Source organism: Rhinolophus hipposideros (assembly GCF_964194185.1).
Source record: "Rhinolophus hipposideros genome assembly, chromosome: 2".
Lineage (NCBI taxonomy): Eukaryota > Metazoa > Chordata > Mammalia > Chiroptera > Rhinolophidae > Rhinolophus > Rhinolophus hipposideros.
In genome coordinates, this window is record NC_138048.1 from 107930510 (window position 1) to 107952348 (window position 21839).

General features: G+C 52.3%; 1 protein-coding gene across 3 annotated transcripts in view; it reads left to right on the plus strand.

Moving 5' to 3' along the window:
- The window catches only part of ABCG1 (ATP binding cassette subfamily G member 1), a 69565-nt gene extending 48374 nt beyond the window's left edge, over positions 1-21191 (plus strand). For 2 of the 3 annotated variants that reach the window (XM_081074289.1, XM_081074288.1), the window contains 11 exons: positions 626-676; positions 4593-4738; positions 5021-5144; positions 5915-6029; positions 8735-8883; positions 9035-9136; positions 10050-10218; positions 11097-11197; positions 11313-11471; positions 12220-12338; positions 13493-21191. In XM_081074289.1, the coding sequence (XP_080930415.1) occupies positions 626-676; positions 4593-4738; positions 5021-5144; positions 5915-6029; positions 8735-8883; positions 9035-9136; positions 10050-10218; positions 11097-11197; positions 11313-11471; positions 12220-12338; positions 13493-13721 (1464 nt within the window). In that variant the 3' untranslated portion in view covers positions 13722-21191. Of the gene's footprint in view, positions 1-625; positions 677-4592; positions 4739-5020; positions 5145-5914; positions 6030-8734; positions 8920-9034; positions 9137-10049; positions 10219-11096; positions 11198-11312; positions 11472-12219; positions 12339-13492 lie in introns of all 3 variants that reach the window. The other variant, XM_081074287.1, reaches the window with a different exon arrangement.
- The last annotated feature ends 648 nt before the right edge of the window (positions 21192-21839 follow it).

The following is a 21839-nucleotide window of genomic DNA, read 5'->3' on the forward strand; positions in this document are numbered from 1 at the left end:
TTGATTCTCACGGCAACTTCACCAGCTCCCTGGTGGGAGGTTCTAACCTCCCCATTGTGCCCATAAGGAAACTGAGACTCCTTGTCTCCCAAAGCCACAGAAGTCGGCAGGGCAGAACCAAGGCAGACCCTGGGCGTGATGATGGCTACTCAGTGTTTTACCACGCAGGCTCAGGGGCGTGTGCTGGCAAACAGGATCTCGAACAAAACCAGAGTCCTGCAAGGCATCACTTGCCAATTCCTGTGGTATAAATACTCAAACACGCCGTGATGAGCAATGGGTAGCTTTAAGCCAGCACTGGTTAAAAAGGTGGCTTGTGAAGTTCCCGAATACACACCGCTGGTCTTCAAGCCCCTGGTGCCTGGGTTTCCTTCTCTCTCAGTTGCCCACATCTTACTGCTCTCATGGCACAGCAGCAAATTCGACTGAGAGAATAGGAAGTGTCCCGGACACGCACTGTGCGTCCTAGACCCCACCTTCATTGGGCCGAGGGAGGTGGGAGGCCAAGACTTCCAAGGGCAGTGCCCCGGCCACTGGGGCTCCTGGCCGACCATACGGCATGTGAGGTTTGCCTTGCCGATGGCCGTCTGTCCTGAGTACACACTGTTGTCCTCGTCCCCTGCAGGTATCTGCACACCTGAAGCTCCAGGAGAAGGACGAAGGCAGAAGAGAGATGGTAAGTGTGTGCTTCGGGGCCACAAGGGGTCCAGAAGGTCCAGGAAACCATTAGGCAAACATGTGGGACGGACTTTTGGGCGCTGGATTTGTTGGTTTGTCCTTAGCCTTCTGTGTGCGGGACAGTGACAGCCCAGTGCGCACTCCAGCCTGGCATCCAGAGCTCAGGAGTGACCACTCTGCAGCAAGAGCCTGGGCCCGACTCTCACGTCCAGATGCTGCCACAGCAGCATAGCAAGGACTCTGCGGTCACCGGCCTGGAATCTTCGGTTCGGCCCCAGTGCTGCCCTTGTAGTGTTTGATACGCTTCACACGCCATTGTTTTCTACAAAACTCTGACAGTGAAGAGGGTTAGTCATTCATTTAAAATAACCAGCCTCCACCCACACACACTTGCAAGGAGAAATTTGGTTCTCACGTGTTATCAACCAGCCTTTGAAAAGATAAAATAAACATGTTTCTAGGGTGACTGAGACCTCCTTCTAGTTCTTTTCATCACTTTTTTCGTTTCCCTAAAATCCCAGGGAGCAGGGAGCACCAGAAAACCCCACTCAGTGCGGGGAGGGCTGGCTCCTATTACACACTGCCTGATGGAAACCCAGCTTCCCTGCTCTCCACCGCGAGTGCTCGTGGGCTGTTCATGTGAGCACAGAATTTGGTGACGTTCCACTCACATAATACTATCTTGCTTCCTAAGACTGTTGGAGAGCCACAGTCCAGCCGCGGGAAGGCAAGGTCTGCAGGGTTAGCACCAATGGGGCAACGCGGCCCTTCATGTATTGATGAAAAATGGAATGATTGACAGGATACAGTTAAACGTGCTAAGGAAATATGAATAGCAACCTGACTTACGCTCTACTGTCCCACATCAGTTACTGTTACGTAAATGTAAACCACCTGGGTATGAAAAAAAACGCTGGCACTTTCAGGGTCCTCCTCTCTTTGCCCCAGTGCACACCCCACAACTCTTAGGGTTCAGCCCGTGAACCGGGGGGAGGGTTCACAACACAGTGTAGGTGGGAGAGCCCGATTTCTGTGACGAGTGAACCATGTTGCTGCCGGTTCACGTGGAGCTCTTCTATCCTGAGACTGAAAGGAATAAAATGGAGCCCGAAAGCAGAGAAGTAGAAAACGTGGGAAGCACACATGTTTCTATCCCTTTGTGAAGGCGGAGGGCTGGGCTGTGACTTTATGTCATAGGTTGAAAGCAGAGAGCCCTGCAGGACCACTACTCATTTCAGAACGGGCACCTTAGACTCACTGCGGGGAAGCAGATACAGCGGGCGCAGGAAGAGGGAGGACCCGTTTCTGTTTATATTCAGGGATCACACAGTACAGGAGTGGGGGTGCGGGTGAGCACATGAGTTAGGGCAGAGGAGCTTGCTCACGTGCAGAGGGCCTGTCGTAAAGGGGGACGAAGCCCACAAGGGGACCCCCTTCAGCCTGGCCTCCCGAGACACACTGCATAACCACGGGCCACTGCCTCTAGCGCTCTGGGCCTCTTCGTCTGTAACAAGGGACGGAAGGCCAGGCCCCACCTGCCTTCAGAGCAGCATGATGCTGAATGAGATGATGTCTTTACCATCTCTGAGCTGCACAGAACAGGCGTGATCCATGAGTAAGTGGGCCGCTTGGGATTTCCCGGCAGCGTGACCCACACGGACCAGCCTCTCCATTTTGGAAGAGGGGCCTGGGGAAAGCAACTTTGCTGAAGGGCTGGGAGGACAAGTGAGCGCTTCTCAGCTGCAGCATAGCCAGCAACCCCTTTTGCCTCCTGAACCATGTCTGTCACGTGGTGCTCTTCAGAGGCAGCTTCCCGCCCCGACGGGCTAGCTGCTTGGTGATGTCCCGTTGGGTAGGGTCTTGATGGGAGCCAGGGAACCCGCCCTGCCTGCTTGAGCAGAAGCGACAGCTGCGAGATGGCCTTCTTGGTAGAGAACGGAGGTGTTTCCTGCAAGGGCATGTCCTCCACACACCTGGCCTGTAAGACACACACCAGTAGAGAGCCTCGTGCTATTGTCAGCTGGGTTTACCTCCACTCGGTCGGGATCTTGCCGGACTATGTGGCTGAATCGTCCAAGGGAATGAGAGCCTTGAACCTCTCTTCAGATCCAACTGCTGCCAAATTGAACAAGGCAGTGAGCCACCCCTGCAGGGCTGACAGGTGTCCTTGGTTCCTGCACACATTTCTCATCGGAAGCTCCCAGCCTGGGCCGGCCCACCATCCTCCTGCTCCTCAGCCATGGGAAGGTCCCACCTCCTCCAATAATCCAGCAGCAGGATTGTGTGATTGTTTCAAGGGCAAGACAGCCCATCGCTTGCCCTGACTCATTTCCTTGCAGCTCCATGCATGGCAACACAATAGGATGGACTATTCTGGCTGGAGAGGAATGTGCTGTCAGGCCTTCCTTGTTTCCCAGAAAAGCAGCCTCTGCCCTGAGATCCCCAAGGGAGGGGTCCTCCTTGGGAGCAACATCTTCAGACCACACATTGTTCTCTCTGATGAGTTTTCAAACAAAACCAGCCTGCAGAGCGTCACTCTTGAGAGAATGCTGGAGAAAACGCTCCAGCTAGCAGGGCAGGAAAAGGGAAGGCACCGCCCTTTGGCCTGTGTCTGCTTCCAGCATCCTGTCTGTGGCGGCTGAGGGCATGTGGGGTGAGGGGACGCTCAGCCACAAGAGGCAGACAGGCAAAGGGCATGTGCCATGTTTGTGGATGGTCCCAAAGCAGGCCTGGAATGACCAGTGTGACTCTTTATCCTGTCACTTTGGCCTGTGGTTCCAGAAGACCTTGCCAGCCTTATCATTCTGAGAAAGCCAGCAGATAAACCACCTGCATGGGAGAGGAAGTGTGCCAGGAAGAGCCCTCTCCACCTGCCCCACGTTGATGGTCTTTGCTGGGTGACGTCACTGACCTTATTCCTGGCTTGGTGTCCTTCAACGGCACCGCATTCTAGAAGAGGTAGTGGGGTGGGGTTTTGGGATCAACAAGGGAGAGGCTGAGTAGGATTCAAACCCAGGCCTGTCTGACCTACTGCTTCCTGGCCCATGAAGCAGCAGTCCCTGGCTCTTCCTGTCACCAAAGCCACATTTTGTCCTGACCGTGCTTTAGTAATTCAAGAACCAAAATGGAAATTTTCTTTCTTGTGAGTTCTTTCTCCTTTTGGGTGACCTCATCTCCCCAGAGAAGCCGCTGGACTGGGTCCACCCATACAGGCCCAGGGGCCACCTGGGGCCAGGATGATGGCCAGGCGAATTCTGGCAGGACTGTTGGGAGGTGAGGCTGGCCTGGAGGCAGGGAGGCTGAAGACTGAGAAGATGTTGGGCCGGACCCTTAACGCTGCAGCTGAAGCGGGCGCCACAGCCTGCCCTGAAGTCTGCTGACCTCGGGTCCCCTGCGTCAATACTGGATTGACAATTGGGAGCAGACAGGGAGGGCTCAGTGCAGTGGGCTGTTCAGACTTTGCTCGCCAGCCTGCAGCCCAGGCAGGCATCGGCGGGCCGCTGTGGGAGGGACTGGCTGCTTCAAGCACTTTTATCGCCTTGCTGCCCCTTCAGAGACCTTGTTTTCCTATTGACAAGTGCCAAGGGGGCCCCGTTCCTTCTTTCCGAGAGGCCCGGCCTGTGTGGTTATGTGTCTACAGAAGCTGTGTCACTAGTAATTGTCTCATTAACAGCTGCCATCAATTAAATGTTTACATGTGCTACGCACTTTGATTGATTCTCTCATTTAACCGTCACAGTGGCCGTCCCTTTGTGCTGGTCAGAAACCTGATGATCCGTTCATCTCCGGGTGACCGGGCACATCCGTCTGTGTGTCTGGGAGCTGGGCTAGGGAGGTGACAGGTTTCCACGTGGGCCCTGGTGGTGACAAGGTATGGGGGGAGGTCCCTGACGGCCATTCTGCTCTCCCCCCAGGTCAAGGAGATCCTGACGGCTCTGGGCTTGCTGTCTTGTGCCAACACGCGGACCGGAAGCCTCTCGGGCGGCCAGCGGAAGCGCCTGGCCATCGCGCTGGAGCTGGTGAACAACCCTCCGGTCATGTTCTTTGACGAGCCCACAAGGTATTCAGGAGCAGCCAGGGACAAACCCTGCCCCCTCCACCAGCAGTTTTACGGGGCCCCTACTGTAGCCTCAGGAGGGGGAGCTGTGTGCCCTGCCTCCCCCATCTCTTTCTCCTTCTATTCAGGGTCACAGAGCAGTAGTCTCACTTGCCCCCCTCTCCCTGTCTGAGTCTGGGAGACACCCATGGGCTCAGGCCTGCACACAGACCTATCCAGTGAGCTTTGAATGTGGGCATGGTTTGGGGGTCCCACAGGCATCTCATGGTGCCCCTTGACTTGCAGTGGCCTGGACAGCGCCTCCTGTTTCCAGGTGGTCTCCCTAATGAAAGGACTGGCTCAGGGAGGACGGTCCATCATCTGCACCATCCACCAGCCTAGCGCCAAGCTCTTCGAGCTGTTCGACCAGGTACACAGGCCCCGTGGGGTCCACCAGGGAGAAACTGACTCCCGTTGGCTCGTGGGGGTGCCTTCATTTCTGAGTGGCCTTCAGTGTTATGTTTCATAAAACTTTGAAGCCATAAACAACTAAGGTGGCTGGGTCTGTGGGGGCAGGAAGGGGTAGGATGAGCTGGTCAGGGTCCTCTCTCTGGGCTGACATCTGGCCACAGGGTCTCCTGTGAGCCCCTGGCAACACTGAGGCTTCATTACCTCCCCTGTTACAATGGGGGACCACCTGTTTTATTGAATTAAATGACAGGTTATTTTATTTGTATAATATATTTTATAAATTTTAGGTTTTCATATTATGAGCAAAAACAAAAAAAGCCCAAAGAGTTAAAATATATATGGCTCCAAAATCTTTCCTTAGTAGGTGGTTAGTGTGGAAAAAAGCAGCATAATAAAATTAGTCCTGGCCACATGATATCTTTAGTTTTCTTGACTTATGATGGATTTCTCTTCGAACTTTAAAAGTCCTTAGGAGGTAATGGAGAGAGAGAGACAGAGAGAGACAGAGAGAGACAGAGAGAGAGAGAGAGAGAGAGAGAGAGAGAGAGAGAGAGAGATTGGGTGGTTGGTAAAATGGGTAGGTGGGTGGATGGATGGGTGGAAGGGTAGATGGTTGCGTGGGTGGATAGATGGATGAAAGATGGGTGGAAGGATGGGTGGATTGAGAGCACCTGTTGCTTTACGGAAGTAGGTAGTCTTGATGTTTTCCCTCTCCTTGCTTTTTTCCAGCTTTATGTCCTTAGTCAAGGACAATGTGTGTACCGGGGAAAAGTCTCCAATCTTGTACCATATTTGAGGGATTTAGGTCTGAATTGCCCAACCTACCACAACCCAGCCGATTTTGGTAAGTAGAGCCTTTACTAGCTAGAAGGAAAACCAAGGGGCTTTTTTGTTGTTGTTTTGTTTTTTCCATTCTTGCTTTTTCCACTTTTACCTGAACCCCCAAGTCAGGAATTACTTGATTATCTACAAATGGTTTAAGTGACATCCTGTGGTGAAACTTTTAAGATCAGAAAAAAAGATTGTCTTTTCTCCAGATAAAAATGTCTGGGAACTATTACAGGGGAGCTGTTGCTAGGAATAACATTTCCTAACATTTTGCTGTGTCAGGCCCCAGTTTAAAGGAAGTTATTTCTAAAAAGAAATAACCTTTTAAAAGAAAGATCTGCTCCTCCCTAATCCTGCTCTGTTCCTCTTGCCTTCTCTTTCTCTCAAACTTCATATTTACTAGACCACCGGGTTGTTCAACCCCAACCAGTCCCATTCTCCCCTTCGGCCACTGTACTTGGGGTCCCGTCCTTGCTGTTCCATCCTGCCTTCCTGGGGTGGCTGCTACAAAGCACCACAGACTGAGCGGCCTAGACAACAGAAATGCATTCCCTTGCAGTTCTGGAGGCCGGAAGTCAAGGTGTGGACAGGGCCAGGTTTCCTCCCAGGGCTCCAGGGGAGGGTCCTGCCTGCCTCTTCCGCTTCCAGTGGCTGCAGTATTCCTTGGGTTGTCCCATCACTCCAATCTCTGCCTCTGTGTTCCCATGGCTTTTAACTCTGTGACCTCTGTGTTCTTATAAGGACACCATTCATTGGATTCAGGGGTCTAAATCCAGGATAATTTCATCCAATTATACCTGCAAAGAACCTTTTCCAAATAAGGTCACATTCTGAGGTTCCAGGTGCACATGAATTTCAGGAAACAGTATTGGACCCACTCCAACCCTCCTCCTTGGTCATTAGCTCTTAAAAAGATTTTATTGGGGAAGGGGAACAGGACTTTATTGGGGAACAGTATGTACTTCCAGGACTTTTTTCCAAGTCAAGTTGTTGTCCTTTCAGTCTTAGTTGTGGAGGGCGCAGCTCAGCTCCAGGTCCAGTTGCCAGTTGCTAGTTGCAGGGGGCACAGCCACCATCCCTTGCGGGAGTCGAACCGGCAACCTTGGGGTTGAGAGGATGTGCTTCAACCAGCTGAGCCATCGGGGAGCTCAGAGGCAGCTCAGCTCAAGGTGCCATGTTCAGTCTTAATTGCAGGGGGCGGAGCCCATCATCCCTTGGAGGAATTGAGCTGGCAACCTTGTGGTTGAGAGCCCACTGGCCCATGTGGGAATCGACCGGCAGTTAGGAGCATGGCGCTCGAACCGCCTGAGCCACCGGGCCAGCCCCGGTCATTAATTAGCTCTTCTTGCTCAGTTGTTTTTTTATTCAAACATATCTTAGGGTTCCTAATTTGCTGCAACATCAGCTCCCAAATTGTGTTCCATGAGCCACTGTTCCTGGGAAATGCTTCTCTTACGAGAAGTGGGCTTTGATCTGGAGGGAGGTGAGGGCTTTGTTTAAAGGGCAGTCTCGAGCACCTTGGAGAGGCAGTGAGTGTGGCGGGTTTACCGTTTCGTGTTCATTCAGGAGAGAGAAGTGTGGACAGGTGCTGCCGAGCAGGGGGAGGGTGGTGAGGTCCAAAGCCCGTAAAGAGGTGAGAACTTTGAGGGAAGGGCAGACAGGAGGAGAACTAGGATGCATCAGACTTCGGGGAGGTCCCAGAAAGGTTAGAGTGTGGCTTCTATATCCTTAATGTCACGTGAAGATGAGGTGAGGACAGAGTGGCCCTTTGGAGGGGCGAGTGTGAGTGACCAGTGGAGCAGGTAGTACTGGGCTCATATGGCACTGGTGGTGATGAGGTCCTGGTGGGGTCACCGTATCCTGGTTTCTGACTGGATCGGGGAGACTTGGACTTCCTGTTCAGGCCTGGGGAGACCAGAGAGCCGCCTTTGCCAGAGGGACGTGCAGCCTGAAATCAAAGCCTGGGACTCCGGGCATTAGCTAGAATGCTACTGAGGTGAGGGGCCAGAGGGTTCACCAGGAAGGATGTGGGGTATGAGAGGGAAGATGGACTGGGAGAGAGCAGGTGGGCGGATAGGAAAGAGCCTGTCACCCTGGGGGTGTGGAACCAGGAGAGAAGTGGGCAGAGTGGGACCTGGAATGGGTCTGGAGTGCTGAGGAGGCCTGATGCCCAGGGCCAAGGAGTGACGGTGGAGCAAGCCAGGGCCAGTGGAGGAGACTCTCCCTGGGGATCTCAGAGTTGGGGCTGATGGTCCCCGACCTCAATGTTCCCAGCGTGCCAAGCACACCTCGGGGCCCCGGGTACCCCTTTCTCCATGGTCCTGCTGCACTGCCACCACTCTCATCACTCATGCCAGACCTCATGTGCAAAATGCCAGCTCTCCAATCAGGAATCCTGCTCCATTCACTCATCTCCCAGCTCCACTGCAGAGGCTTGAGTGCCTATTGCAAGTAGCCGACCAGCGTGGACGGGCGCCTAAGGTAGTAGGGGAGGCACGTGAGAAATGGCCTTGCTGGGCATTTTAGAACTGAAAGAACATTGGCTGCCAAGTGATTTCATCGTATGGTGATCATCCAGCAGCTCCTCTGTAATCACTTAAAAATATTCCTGCTGGACTCAGGACTGTGTTGTTGAGAAATGAAAGGACCCCCAATTCACATTAGTAATGTCGGGCGCCTGTCCTGGGGCTGGCTGACCACACACATCTGTGTCTCACGCAGTCATGGAGGTGGCGTCCGGCGAGTATGGTGATCAGAATGGCCGCCTGGTGAGAGCCGTCCGGGAGGGCATGTGTGACTCCGACTACAGGAGAGAGCCTGGGGGCGAGGCTGAGGTGAACCCCTTCCTATGGCACCGGCCCTCTGAAGAGGTAAAGCAGGCAAAACGATTAAAGGGGCGCAGAAAGGTAATGCCCACCCCCGGTTCCCGGGGCAGCCGTGTGCTGCATTGCAGCCGGCTGCACGGAAACATGTCACAGGCCAGGAGTCTCACCTCCTCTCCCTTCTCGGGTATGTCCTCAGGACTCCACGTCCATGGAAGGCTGCCACAGCTTCTCAGCCAGCTGCCTCACTCAGTTCTGCATCCTCTTCAAACGGACTTTTCTCAGTATCATGAGGGATTCGGTAAGCTTGCTCGCAATCATCTCTCGTAGTAAAGGAAGCTGTCGGCCGTTTTCTGCTTTATTTGTCCTGACTGAACTTCCAGATAGTTGTTCCTCCATTGCACTTGTCAGCTTTCACTCTGTGTTGTTCCTGTAACAAATGCTCCCCAAATGCCAGGTGGCTATGACAATAACGATTCCTGTCTCACTCCTGTGACCTGTTGGTGGCTGAGTGTTGTGGCTCTGCCCCACAGCTTCTCACCCTGGGACCCAGCATGGAGGAACAGGTCCTTTCTAGAACGTGACAAAGGGGAAGTGCGAGAAAGGAATGAAATGGCAGCCCTTAAAACTTCTGGTTCATGGCGGCAACGTGTCACTCGTGGCGGCAACGTGTTACTCGTGCTCACGTCCCACTGGCCAAAGTCAGTCATGGGGCCAAGTGTGACACCAGGTGTTGTGTCCCTCCCTCAGGGAGGCACGGCGAGTTGCACTGAGGCTTTTCAGGGAGGAGGTAGTGAATGCTTAGGAACCATGATAATAGCCACCCTTTAGCGTGGACAATCTGACAGCCTGCTTAGGAGGGGTGGTGTTCCGTGGGCCTCTGGGACCGAGTTTGAAAGATGGAGGGGCTTGTAGTAACCCAGGCTGGAGCTCTTCAAGTGTAGGCCTTTGATCTATCCTTCCTCTGTCCTCCTCCCCACCATTGTCTCTTGTCCTTTCCTCTGAAGGTTGCCATTTTGGAATAGGTCTGTTTTAACAGCAACAAAATGCTGTGTGTGTGTGTGTGTGTGTGTGTGTGTGTGTGTTCCTTTGTCTTTCTGGAGGAGAAGGGGCATGTGAAGCAGGGTGCTGCCTCCGGAGGCCTTGCCCCCGGTTCTGTCGCTGCCCGAGCCTGCCCTCCCTGGCGTGTGAGTCAGAGCTGTGTCCCCCCCCAGGTCCTGACGCACCTGCGGATCACGTCTCACATCGGCATTGGCCTGCTCATCGGCCTGCTCTACCTGGGGATTGGGAACGAAGCCAAGAAAGTCCTGAGTAATTCCGGATTCCTCTTCTTCTCCATGCTGTTCCTCATGTTCGCGGCCCTCATGCCCACCGTGCTCACGTGTGAGTGCCTCACTGGCCACAGACCCACCTCTCCTCCATTATCTGTCACTCCAACCCTTGACTGATGTCACGGCTTGGCCAAGAGATGATGGGTTTTCTGAACACACAGTGTCATGTTTTTATTTTGTATAAATACCATTTTCTTTGTTGACAGAGGTAGGCGTTATTGTAATTTCTGTTAGACAAGAAAATACATACCATGTTCAAGCCAAAGGAATGAATCACTGATGGGGGGAATGGGGGTTTTAAGCATGTGGAAGGCAGATAACACAGATTTCTAAAAGGTTTTCTAATCAGGGTCCCCTCAAATTCTACTGCTTCCCTCGTCCAATGATTGAGACAGCCCCGGTACAGCCAAGCAGTGAGTGGATAATGCCACTCTGGGTGGATTTCCATGCCCGTCCTGATTGTTTGCGGTGTAGAGCACTCTGGGACCCTCTGGGCTCAGTAGAGAAGCTTTGGCTTCAGCAGAGCTCCAGCATAAGCACTTCCTCCACACCATGCTGCCTCTCTAAATGGCCCAGAATTTCCAAGACCAGCTGTCAAGGTCTTGCCCACGGGAAGGAATGACACTGTTTCAGTTATTCCAGGAGAATAAGTTAGGCAGTAAATTGCTTACGTGAATCACTAAAATAACGCTCAGTCCCTGCATAGATGTTCTCCACTCAGTGACTCTTCGTGTTATTAAAATGGTCGGCCATTGCCCCAGCTGGTCAATCATTCCACCCCTTTCCATCCACACCTTGAGTACTATAAGTGTGGAAATGTGCACACCTCAGCAAAGGCCAGCCAGGGCACAGAGAGCCCAGGAGCAGCCTGCGCAGGGCTATGCACACGGGCACGTCTGCTTGACCGTCTTCCATTCCCTTGTCTCCTAGTTCCCCTGGAGATGGGCGTGTTTCTTCGGGAACACCTGAATTATTGGTACAGCCTGAAGGCCTACTACCTGGCCAAGACCATGGCCGACGTCCCCTTCCAGGTACGTAAGTGAAGGGCGCGTCCTTGAAGAGGGGCAAGAATTCTCCGTCGCCCCTGTAGACCCGGGTGGGAGAGGCCGAGCTGCTTCCCTGAGGTGACGGCCCCTGTGTTTCCAGATCATGTTCCCCGTGGCCTACTGCAGCATCGTGTACTGGATGACGTCGCAGCCGTCTGACGCCGTGCGCTTCGTCCTGTTTGCCGCGCTGGGCACCATGACCTCACTGGTGGCGCAGTCCCTGGGCCTGCTGATCGGAGCTGCCTCCACGTCCCTGCAGGTAGCAGCCCAGGAAACACCGCGGGACAGGCCTCCCTTCTCTGCCAAGGCTGACACGCAGCCCCTGCCCTCCTCCTGGTTCTGCCCTAACTTCCTAGACCAGCTTCACCAGGTCAAAACCCAGGGCAGGACTTGCATTGTCCTGGCTGGTCAGGATTTGCACATCAACAGCACAGGTGCCCCTATGTGGCTCCTACTGTATGCCAGGTGCTGTTCTCCATGCTTCCCACCTAATAGCTTGTTTAGTCCCAAGCATAAGCCCATCTTACAGGTGGGGACACTGAGGCCCAAAGAGGCAACATGATTTGATCAGGGTCATGCAGCTGGCTTGGAGGCCAAGTTCTGGAGACCAAGGGGGGAATCTAGTTGGCCATCCCTTAGAGCCCCTCATTGCCACCCCACTCCAAGTCTCTCCATGTGCCCCTTCTACACCTGGTACCACCCTGCCCCCCAACCTGCCAAACTCACATGCATTTGCAGCTTCTGCACCTCTGTGGCTTCAGGGAGACTCAGGCCAGGCTGTTCCTTAAAAACAGCCAGATCTGTGGTGAATCATGTGACCTCAAACAGGCTGCTTGTCACTCAAACCAGACACGTCTCTGTGCCACCCTGGCCCTTGTAAGATCCATCCTGAAAGCTGGTCCTTTCCCAGCTGCCCACGTGGCTGTCCAGGAATATGGCGTCCAGGGGCCACCTGAGAAGGAAGCTGGATGGGACTCTAAGCTCTCTTTATGCCCCCTCCCCACTAGGTGGCAACCTTCGTGGGTCCTGTGACGGCCATCCCTGTCCTCCTCTTCTCAGGATTTTTTGTCAGTTTTGACACCATCCCAACCTACCTGCAGTGGATGTCCTACATCTCCTACGTCAGGTAGCATGGGTGTCGGGGGTGGGGGGGCTCTATAACTCGGGGCTTCACAATGACTGAAGGAAGGGGACTGTTGTGGAGATGCTCACAAAGCCACGTTCTGGCTGTCGGCTAAATGCCGTCATGATTCCTTTTATCTTTTCCTAGTGTCGTGTGCCCCACACTCACCACCACACACACACAAGGAGAAGATAAGTACCAATGATTCAGGCCCGAAGAAACCCGGGTGCGCCCTGTATTCTGGGGCTTTGGAGAACTGCTTGGGGGGCGGGGAGCGTTCCCACCTTTTAGGCACATCAACCCCCTCTGAAACAAGCAGTGCTCATACGGGTTTCTGAGTGTCATAAACCCTAAAAGGAAATCCAGGGGGAAACAAGTCATGATGTAAGCCTCCGCATATCTTTGGAGAAGAGTATCCCGCACTCGGGCTCTTGCCATCAGATGGTGTGCTCTGTGCCCAGGTTGTTTGGCCCTTGGTCCTCGGGCATGCTTATCTTTAGAGCTTTTCTGCCCAGCTGTAGCAGGTCCATGTGACACACAGATCTGAAGTCAGGAACAAGCTTTTCTTTTCTAGAATGTCAGTTCAGACCCAGGGGTATTGTTCGGGAAAACAGAATGGGAAGAAAGCGCCTGTACAGAGTTTCAGCAAGCTCTGTGCACGCCAATACCAAGACATCTGAAACCCACGTCTTTCTTCTCAGAATTTGTGTTTCTGTTCTGACCGTGTAGGGCTGGAGCAGAATGGTAGACAGCACAGAAATCTTTTATTAAAGTGCTGCACAGGGCGTGGAAGCCTGTCCGACCCTTTATTATTTCCAACTTTAAAACAGTTTGTAGTATCACATGTAACCAAAGTGGCTTTCCATTCATTTCATCGCTGAACAAATGCCTACAATTCATTCAGTATGGTTTTTTGGTGGAGATTCTGGAGAAAATGAAACTGGAAAAAAATGTAGTGAAGCTGTTGCATGTGTTTATGTTGGGAAGATGCTGCAGGTTAGGGAGTATTTCAGCCCGTTCGGGAAAGGAGCCAACCGGGAGGCCGGAGAAGGCGGCTGCTGTTCTACCCTCTGCAGACAGAGGTGGGGCAGGGGCCATGGGGAGGCGTCTGGTCTCCCGGGACACAGCCTTCCTCACAGGGGCGCTTTCCTCCCCAGGTACGGGTTCGAAGGGGTCATCCTCTCCATCTACGGCCTCGACCGAGAGGACCTGCACTGTGACATTGACGAGACCTGCCACTTTCAGAAGTCGGAGGCCATTCTGAGGGAGCTGGACGTGGAGAACGCCAAACTCTATCTGGACTTCGTTGTCCTGGGTATTTTCTTCATCTCCCTGCGCCTCATCGCCTATTTCGTCCTGAGGTACAAAATCCGGGCAGAGAGGTAAAGCACCTGCATCCCAGAAAAGAAGAGAAATAGACATTGTGGCCAAGGGCATCTTGTAGAATCATGGCGGCAAGCCTGTGCCTGCAGACAAAGGGACAACTGTGACCCAACCCCGAGCCACCGCGCCTGGTCTGCGGGTGCCAAGTGTTCAACTGCCCTGCCCAGCTGGGTCAGGTCTTCTCTCCATTACCCTTTCTAGCTTTAACTAAGAAGAAGATATAGAAAGGAATTTTTTTACATGCAGAATTTAAAAATACCACCACTGGGGCAGAATTTAAAACTGCAACAAAGCTGGTGAGAAGAGGCCTCCTCGGTAAAATTCTTCCTTATGACCCAGGTGACACTGGTCTCGGATGGGGAAACGAGCAGCCCCTCAGCTGGCCGCTGGGCAGGGAGCCGTCCTGGGGGAGAAAGGCAAAGAGTGCAGCGGTTCCATCTTATGACTGTTGTTTTTCATAGTTTTCGTCTTTCTACGGTTTGTCTTTTTCCAACGAGCAGTCATTTTCCAAGCCAAAAATCAATGAATTTCGTTCATTTTAAGAAGCTGTATCTTTTTAGAACTTGTTAAAGAGAATTATTCAGGGTAAATAACATACTTTGTTTAGAGGTATAAGGGGTTTTGCAGAATCGCTGAGCTGGCCTCATGTATAGACAGAACTTAGGAGAAGACGCCAAGGCAGGTTCCAGGCGGAGAGGAGACTTTGGAACTGTGTGTGGTGTGCTAAGCCGTGCAGACATTTCAAAAAGTTGTACAAAACGTTGTCAGGTGAAATTGGCCAATTCTTTCAAAGTTTTTTATTTCTCCCCATGCTTTTTATTTTAAGCCAAATACATTGCTTCTTTCTTCCTAACTCTCTGAGCACCTTAATTTTGCCTCAGAAAGTTCCAGAAGATCAACCCTGTTGAGTTTTTGCAAACATTTCCCTTTCCTCCTATCTCACGTCAGCTACCTCCACTGCACCTGCGAAAGCTGGGCGTAGGGACTTCCAGGTATGAACGCTGAGGGGTCTGCAGGTATGGCTGGTAGAAGACTAACTACATGACAGGGGAAGATGCTGAGGCCTCATTAGAATCCAAGGCCTTTGCAAGAAACCGTGGACACTGAGTGTGGCCAAGGCATGCACAGCTCCATCACACAGTGCCCTTGGAGCCGCGGGAGTCCGTCTCCTCAGTGTGGCTCCTGCGGCCCTCACTGCACCCCTTTCCCAGTGCTGGGTGGTGTGGCCTCCGCAGACCGGACACCCCTTCCTGCAAGTGATGTCATCATGTCAGTGCCTCTCTCTCGTACGGGAACAGGGGCCGCACCTGCAGGGTAAATAGCCTTGACTTCCCAACAGGGCATCCGTGTGTTTGCCAGCTGTCAGAGGCAGTGACTGCAGGGTGGGGAGCGGTTCTGGCCAAAGACGGTCATCTGAATGAAAATGGAACTGCTTTCCCCTTCCAGAACGTCACTGTCCTGGAATTGGGGTCTCCTATGAAAGATGGTATTTTTGTAGGCAAATCCATGAACCTCTCTGACCCTCTGTGTCTTCTTCTGTAAATGGTAGCACTAGATATCCTTCAAGGCCATTTTCAGCTCCAAGATTCCTTGGTTCTGCTCCAAAACCTCTTATATCCTACTCCAGAGAACAAAAAGCGTTAAATTTTTACTTACACATGGATTTGATGTGCAAATGCTGAGAGATCCTCTTTTCACCCTTAGATCCTTTTTAGGAAACTTAGTCAAGATATATTGAAATGTACTTTTCAGTTTGCTTGTCCTGCACAAATATAGCTTGGCCTTCCAGACTCAGTTATTTAACCAGGGTCAAACTTAGCTTTTATAAAAAGTCTTCATTTCATTTCCAGACACATTTGCTTGTAAGACGTCACACATGGGAACAGCCTGGGGAAATACAGAGTTGGGAAGGCGAGAAAGTCTTTATCATGCCTCAGAGTTACATCAGGCGAGGTCAGTATTTAAAGACCTCTGCCCCTCCCAGTAAGCCCTTCCTGTTGGCTGTGGCTCTGTGACCCTAGTAAGGACAGCACGCCAGGAACCACACTGAGTAGGGCCGACGCCCTCCACTCCACAGGCAGCTTCATCTCATTCGCTGAGCCCACGGTGTCAGGTCTCAGAAATTTCGGAAGGAAACAGTGAGATTCCTCTAGATTGAAAATCGAGTTCCCAAGCAAACCTCAGCCCTCAGAAGGAATGATTTCCGTAGGGGTTCATGTTTCCTGCATTTCGGTTTTCCACTGTTAGCAGATTGTATTCGTCCCTGAATAGATGAGGAACTGATTGAGGTCCCCCAAAGGGCAGATCTTGGGGGACGTGAGGGCTGCCAGACTGCTAGAAGGCAAACCCACGAGCAAAGTAACACAGGGGTTACTTTTTAAGGCTGCGAACTGGAGTGTAGTGAGTACACTGTGAGCACCTCAGGCTGATTCTTCTACAAGGACCTAAAGCCATGCTGAATGAGTGTCTGTCATCCGCAGCAAATGTCCATGCCCCCCCCCCCCGCCCCGCTTGTGCTTTTTCATTAGAGACCCTTACCAGCATTTACTGAAATGCTGCTACTCTGTTTGGATCTCCAGATATTTGCCCTCCGCTTTTTGTTTTAGGGCAATTTGATAAAACACCTTATTCCAAGGGCCTAAGATCACATCCAAGCAACTGGTTGACTTATTTTTCTAACCAGTTGTGTCTGAGAGGTAGATACATTAGCATTTAAACAGGCCAGCTTCCCAATTCTAATTCTTGTAAGTGATTTCAGAATGTAATAATTCTAATAGTCCTTCTCGGATTGAGCACCTTGATTTAGAAGGATGAAAGCTTGGCTAAAAAGATGCCTGGTCTCTCCAGCTATTGGCAGAGGTGAAAATGGCCCAGAATTCCACTTTCAAATGAAACTTGTTGGAGAGAAGGGGGCACCCTGGGATTCGAACCCCTGCCCCCTCCCATGACGGCATCAGCCCCAGCTTGGGAGACTCTCACCTCTGTCTCTATCAGGGCATTTCGTGCCCCCCTTTCTCTTATGCTCCTTGAATATCAGCGGGAGAATTCAATTCTCCCAAAGTTCCCTGTGGGTGAAGTGAGACACTCTCCCAGGGAAGGGAAGAAAACCGGTGTAAACATTTACATGGAAGATTCTGGAATCTGATAAGTCACCTGGCGGGGACTTAAGCTTTTAAGTAAAAGGGGACCAGGAAAAGGGACATAAGCTTTTAGGTAAAACCTTACCCTGGAGAACCACGGAAAGATCCTTTTCCCACCTGAGAAAGGCACTGCCAGGAGGTCAGGGGCAGGCCCTGTCGTGAGGTAGAGTCACCTTTGGTTGTTGCGCTGAGAAGAGAAAAAGTTGAGCTTCAAGGTGTTGCGCATCTTTCCTTCTGAGAGTCTGGGCACTGACTGCGTGCCTTGTGAATCCCTCTGTTTGTTTACTCGGTAAACGTAGATTGACCACCCACATGCTTGGTGCTGTCCTAGGCACTGGGGTCTCAGGGGGAGGGGACTCAGCCACCGGCCTGCCCTCCAGTGCGGCAGGCAGGAGGGGACCCATGACTGCATCACGCTGTTCACTCTGGAGGTGCAGGATGCAGAGGCCGGGAGAGGGGCAGGAAGGTCCTCCATCCCAGGGTCAGGAAAGAGCGGAGTTGGAATTTGAGCCCCAGGCTGACCCCAAAGTGTCCACTTTCTTGCTTTGCCACATTGCCTCCATTCATAGTGTACAAATGGACATGAAAATACATTTTAGATATAAAATGCAATACTAGCTTAATGGCTGCTATTCATTCTGGACTTGTTGTCACCACACAGCTGAGATGGGAGGGTGGCCCTCGCCCCTTCCCCTCAACCGCCTTGCAAAGGGCACCAGAGCTGGCCCGGGGGCTCCTGGCCTGGGGGCTCAGCTCACTCCTGTCTCGGTGGAGTGGTGCCTTTTTCATGCTTTACTCCGAGAAGGAAAGGAAAAATGCCCTGACTTCAGGCCTGCCGTGCAGATGGCAAAAGCATAGTCAAAACACGCTAAGGCTTCCATCCAACGCCAGCTAAATTTGAATGTGACAAAAAGTACAAACAAAAAAAGAAAACAGCCCAGTGGGGTGGGGGGAGGTACAGAGCATATGAATATAAAGTTACTTTTAAGAAATGAAAACCACTAATAAAGTATTTTATATAAAGCTTTTTCTTGTGTTCACGTTAAATGCTTTAAACCCCAAATGATGTGCTTGACTCTCGCGAGGTGAAATGGATTCTGAGGTGGTATTTTGAATACATTTGCTGGACATCTAGGAAGAGTTCAGGTTTATTAGTGTTCTGGCTTAACACCAACTGTCAACAGTCACCTTTCTGTCTCGGTAACGTTCATGTCTTATGTTGAACCGCCTTCAAGTTCTGTGGTTTTCCTCCATTCTCCCAGACGCCTCACCCACTTCCTGCTGCCTTGGTAATAGCGTTGGCCATGACCTTGAAAAATGCTGAGGCCCCGAGTGCATGCGGCTCGCTGAGCTTCCTGTCCAGCCCCCTCGCCCTGTCGTGGTCTCGGTGACGCAGAGCCGAGGAACACCCCTCATTCATGGCTCTAGGTCCGGGGAAACCCCTTTCTCGGCCGAGGCCTCGGTAGGCAGCTGCTATGGGGTAGGAGGTTTGGCTCCCACTCGAGGTGAGCAGAACCCAGAAGGGGCTGAACCCATGAGCTGCATCAGCTCCCAGGTCCCTGAGCTTGAGCCCAGCCTGGGCAGTGGTGCCTAGGGCGGGGCTGTCACACTGCGCTTCCCTCCCACCCGGGACGGAGCAGTGAAATGGCTTTGCAAAGGCACAGCACTGAAGGCCCCTGCAGTCCTCCGAAGTGACAGGCAGAGAGGGATGGCATGCACCGTGCCCCCCTACCTCTGCAGGCCCGCCCTCCGTCATGGTACTTGAGGTCACTGCAATTGGCCTCTCACATCAGAGAGACACCCCGGGGACAATCATCAGGGCCTCCCTGGGACCAGAGGCTGGAAATAGTGGGGGATCTCCCTGCCCCCACTCCCTCTTCCTCCCCCATCGCATGCTCATTATCAGCTTGCAAGCTCATTTCACCCTGTCCTTAAACCCACACCTCCTGGGCGGGAAGACAGCTGAAGAGGGTGCACTCGGCCCACCTCCTGCTGGGTGTAGCTAGACTTTCTGAGAACTACTGCATATGGGGGTATTGAATACCCCATTTCTTTCTCCCATCTTTGAGAAAACAGAAGGGTTTAGCCTTTGCTCAGTTTTTAATGTTCTCTCTGAACATGCCAACGTGGAATCTTCCTTCAGCAGACAGTCTGTGGCCTCCTTGAGTGTGCCCGAGGCCTGCCGGGAAGCCTGCTGTACACCCCTGTGTCACACAGGTGGCTGCTCTGGGTGCAGGCTGGTCTCCCTGTGGTAAACAGGAGAAAACAAGCCACACACACCTGTTGCAGCCAGGGCGAGGGATTGTCACGGGTGGGACACAGCTTCGGGGCTTTTCTACCAGTGCAGTGACCATTGTGAGGCTGAAGAGAAAGGAACAGGAGCACAAAAGTGCCCTGTTGTGTCACCAGCCCAGGTGGGGCCTGCGCTGGATCTGGGCTCTGCCTTTGGAGGGCATTTGGGACCATAGCCAGCTCTGTGTGTTCCCACAGCGGGGGGGGCGGAGCTTGCTCCCTGGTCCCAGGGAGACCCACCCCACAGCCACCGCCTCACAGGCCAAGTCAAGGACACGGCCCCAGACATGTGTGAGTTTCTCACTGGGTTTCATGGTTTTAGCCAGATCTTGGGAACCGCGTGAGTCCAAGCCACACAAATAAAAAACAGCAAAACTCAAAACGATTACATTCAGTGCAAGGGTTCTCTCGGCAGAGTAGAACAGGTACCGTCCTGTTTGCTGAGCGAACATGAGGGACTCAGGCTGAGCACCTGTGGGTGCTGTCGCCTGTTACTTTGCACCTGAGTTTAAGCGTGGCCCCGATATTGTGCAGTTAAATGGTATCGCCTGAGCTTACTAACGTTATTCGCAGATCTGATTTGGCGGACCTTGTAAGCCACCTGCTGTTACCTCTCATGATGGGTGTCATTCCTCACATGCAGCAGGGTCCTAGGTGAGCTGGGCCATGACACTGAAACCCGTTGGGCAAGCGTTCGTGCTGTGAGGGGTGACCCTCCCTTCCCGGCCTGTGTGGCGGCCATTCTCAAGTCCCCCAGACGTACCCAAAATGGACTGTTGTTTTGCTTCCCCTGCCCTGAGGCCTGGTCTGCCCCAGCCCTTCCTTCTAGCACAGCCCTGGACCACCACAGCGAACTTTCAAGAAAACGGCGTTTGCCAGCTGGGGCTTTGCTGGAGCACCGGGCAAACCCCCTTCCTGGGGGAGCTACCAAAACCGCCCCCATGTGCCCTCTCCTGCTGGGTGAAATGGATCAGGCCTCAAGGGGAAGCAGGAAGTCAGGGGCTTCATGGGTTTCAGGCTGAGCGCCCTACCTCCACGGGTTCCTGGAGGTCCCAGTGCCACCCCGCCTGCACGAGGTGGTACCACGGGGACGTGGTTCTTCTGAGGGTATTTCAGTGGCCGTGGTAGTGACCTTGTTTTTCTACCTTTCCATTTTTTTACAATTCTGTTATCATGTCCCTCTGGGGGTCTCTTTTCCAGGATCTTTGGAACACAGGCCGCCCGAGCTGAATCATAAATATCTCATTTTTAAGTCCTCAGCCAATTAAAAATGGTAGCAAAAGTCCTGTCATCCAAATTGCTACTAAAATTCACTACCAACCCCAGACAAGGGGTTTCCATTTTCATGGTCATAATCCCTGGGGTGGAGAGGGGACACAGAGGACCCTCTACATAGAACACATATATTTAGGTCAGTCTGTGTAACTGGCCCCCTGCCCCCTCGTCAGTTCTTCCCTCGTAGCCATATTCGTGCAATGCCTGATTCTAGCCACATCCGTTGTGAATTGTTGTCTTTTATTTGATGACCATTATTTTAATGTCTTTCCTTTGTATTCCTTCCAAAGCACGAGTCAATGCAAGTAACATTTTTTAACCAGCGTGCAAACATGTGCGTATGTCTGTATATCTAATATGTGTTAATAATTATGTAAGCCCTGTTGTTATAATGCTGGGTGGATGGATCGCTTTACCTTGATTTAGCCGTGTGACCTAGAAAATGCAATTGCTTGCACGCTGTCAGAGGTTTGCACTGTTGTAGATACATGAGACTTATATACATACGCACATATATACATATTTAAAAATAACGTGGGCTCCCCTGGGCACTTGCTCCCTCTGTGTCACTCCATGGGAACACAGACCCGAGCAGACCCTGGGATGCCAGCCCTCCTTACAGACCACGGTCCTGCTTTGTATATCTCTGTACAGTTATCGCCTTAGATTTGTATGTGCATTTTTTGCAGACTTGAACTTTGTTTTCTGAAATTAGATGCCGTTTATGAAAGTGTGACACAAATCAAATAAAGCACCTTTATTTTCAGATTCCGTTTCTCTGTACTTCTTGCTTTCAACAACTCCAGCTCTCGGACCTGCTGGGAGAATTGGGCCTGGGTGTGGGGGAGCACATGTGGGGGAGAATGTTCGCCTTTTTGCTCTTAATGGAGCAATTTCCATGGTAGCTGTTACAGTGGATACGGATGAAGCTGGGAAGAAAAATCAGAGCGACGCTCATGATACACCAGACCCCAGTTGTTATGTGGTAGCACAGGGTCCAGTGCTTTTTCACACATTATCTCATTTCACCTGCAAACCCCATTGCGCTGAAGAGGAAACTGAGGCTCAGAGAGACTAGACAACTTGCCTGAGGCAAGTGATGAAGGTAGTGTTCAGATGGTGACAGTGATGCTGCGGAGCAGAAGCTCCTGACCCCTTAATCAGACTCCCCACCTTGGGAAGAAGACACTGAGAGCTGGGAGAAGAGACCATCATGCCACAGGAAGTGGCCTGGGGAATCTGTTCCCTGTGACCAGAGGAAACTTCTCCCAGACACGTACCTAAGGGGTAAGATGATGGATGAACATCCTGGGAGTCAGCTTTGGGGGTCTTTATGCTCTGAGGGCCCCATAGGGGGCAGCAGTGGGGTTCCGGCTGGGTCCAGGAGTCACGCTGGGACTGTCACCTGTGTGTG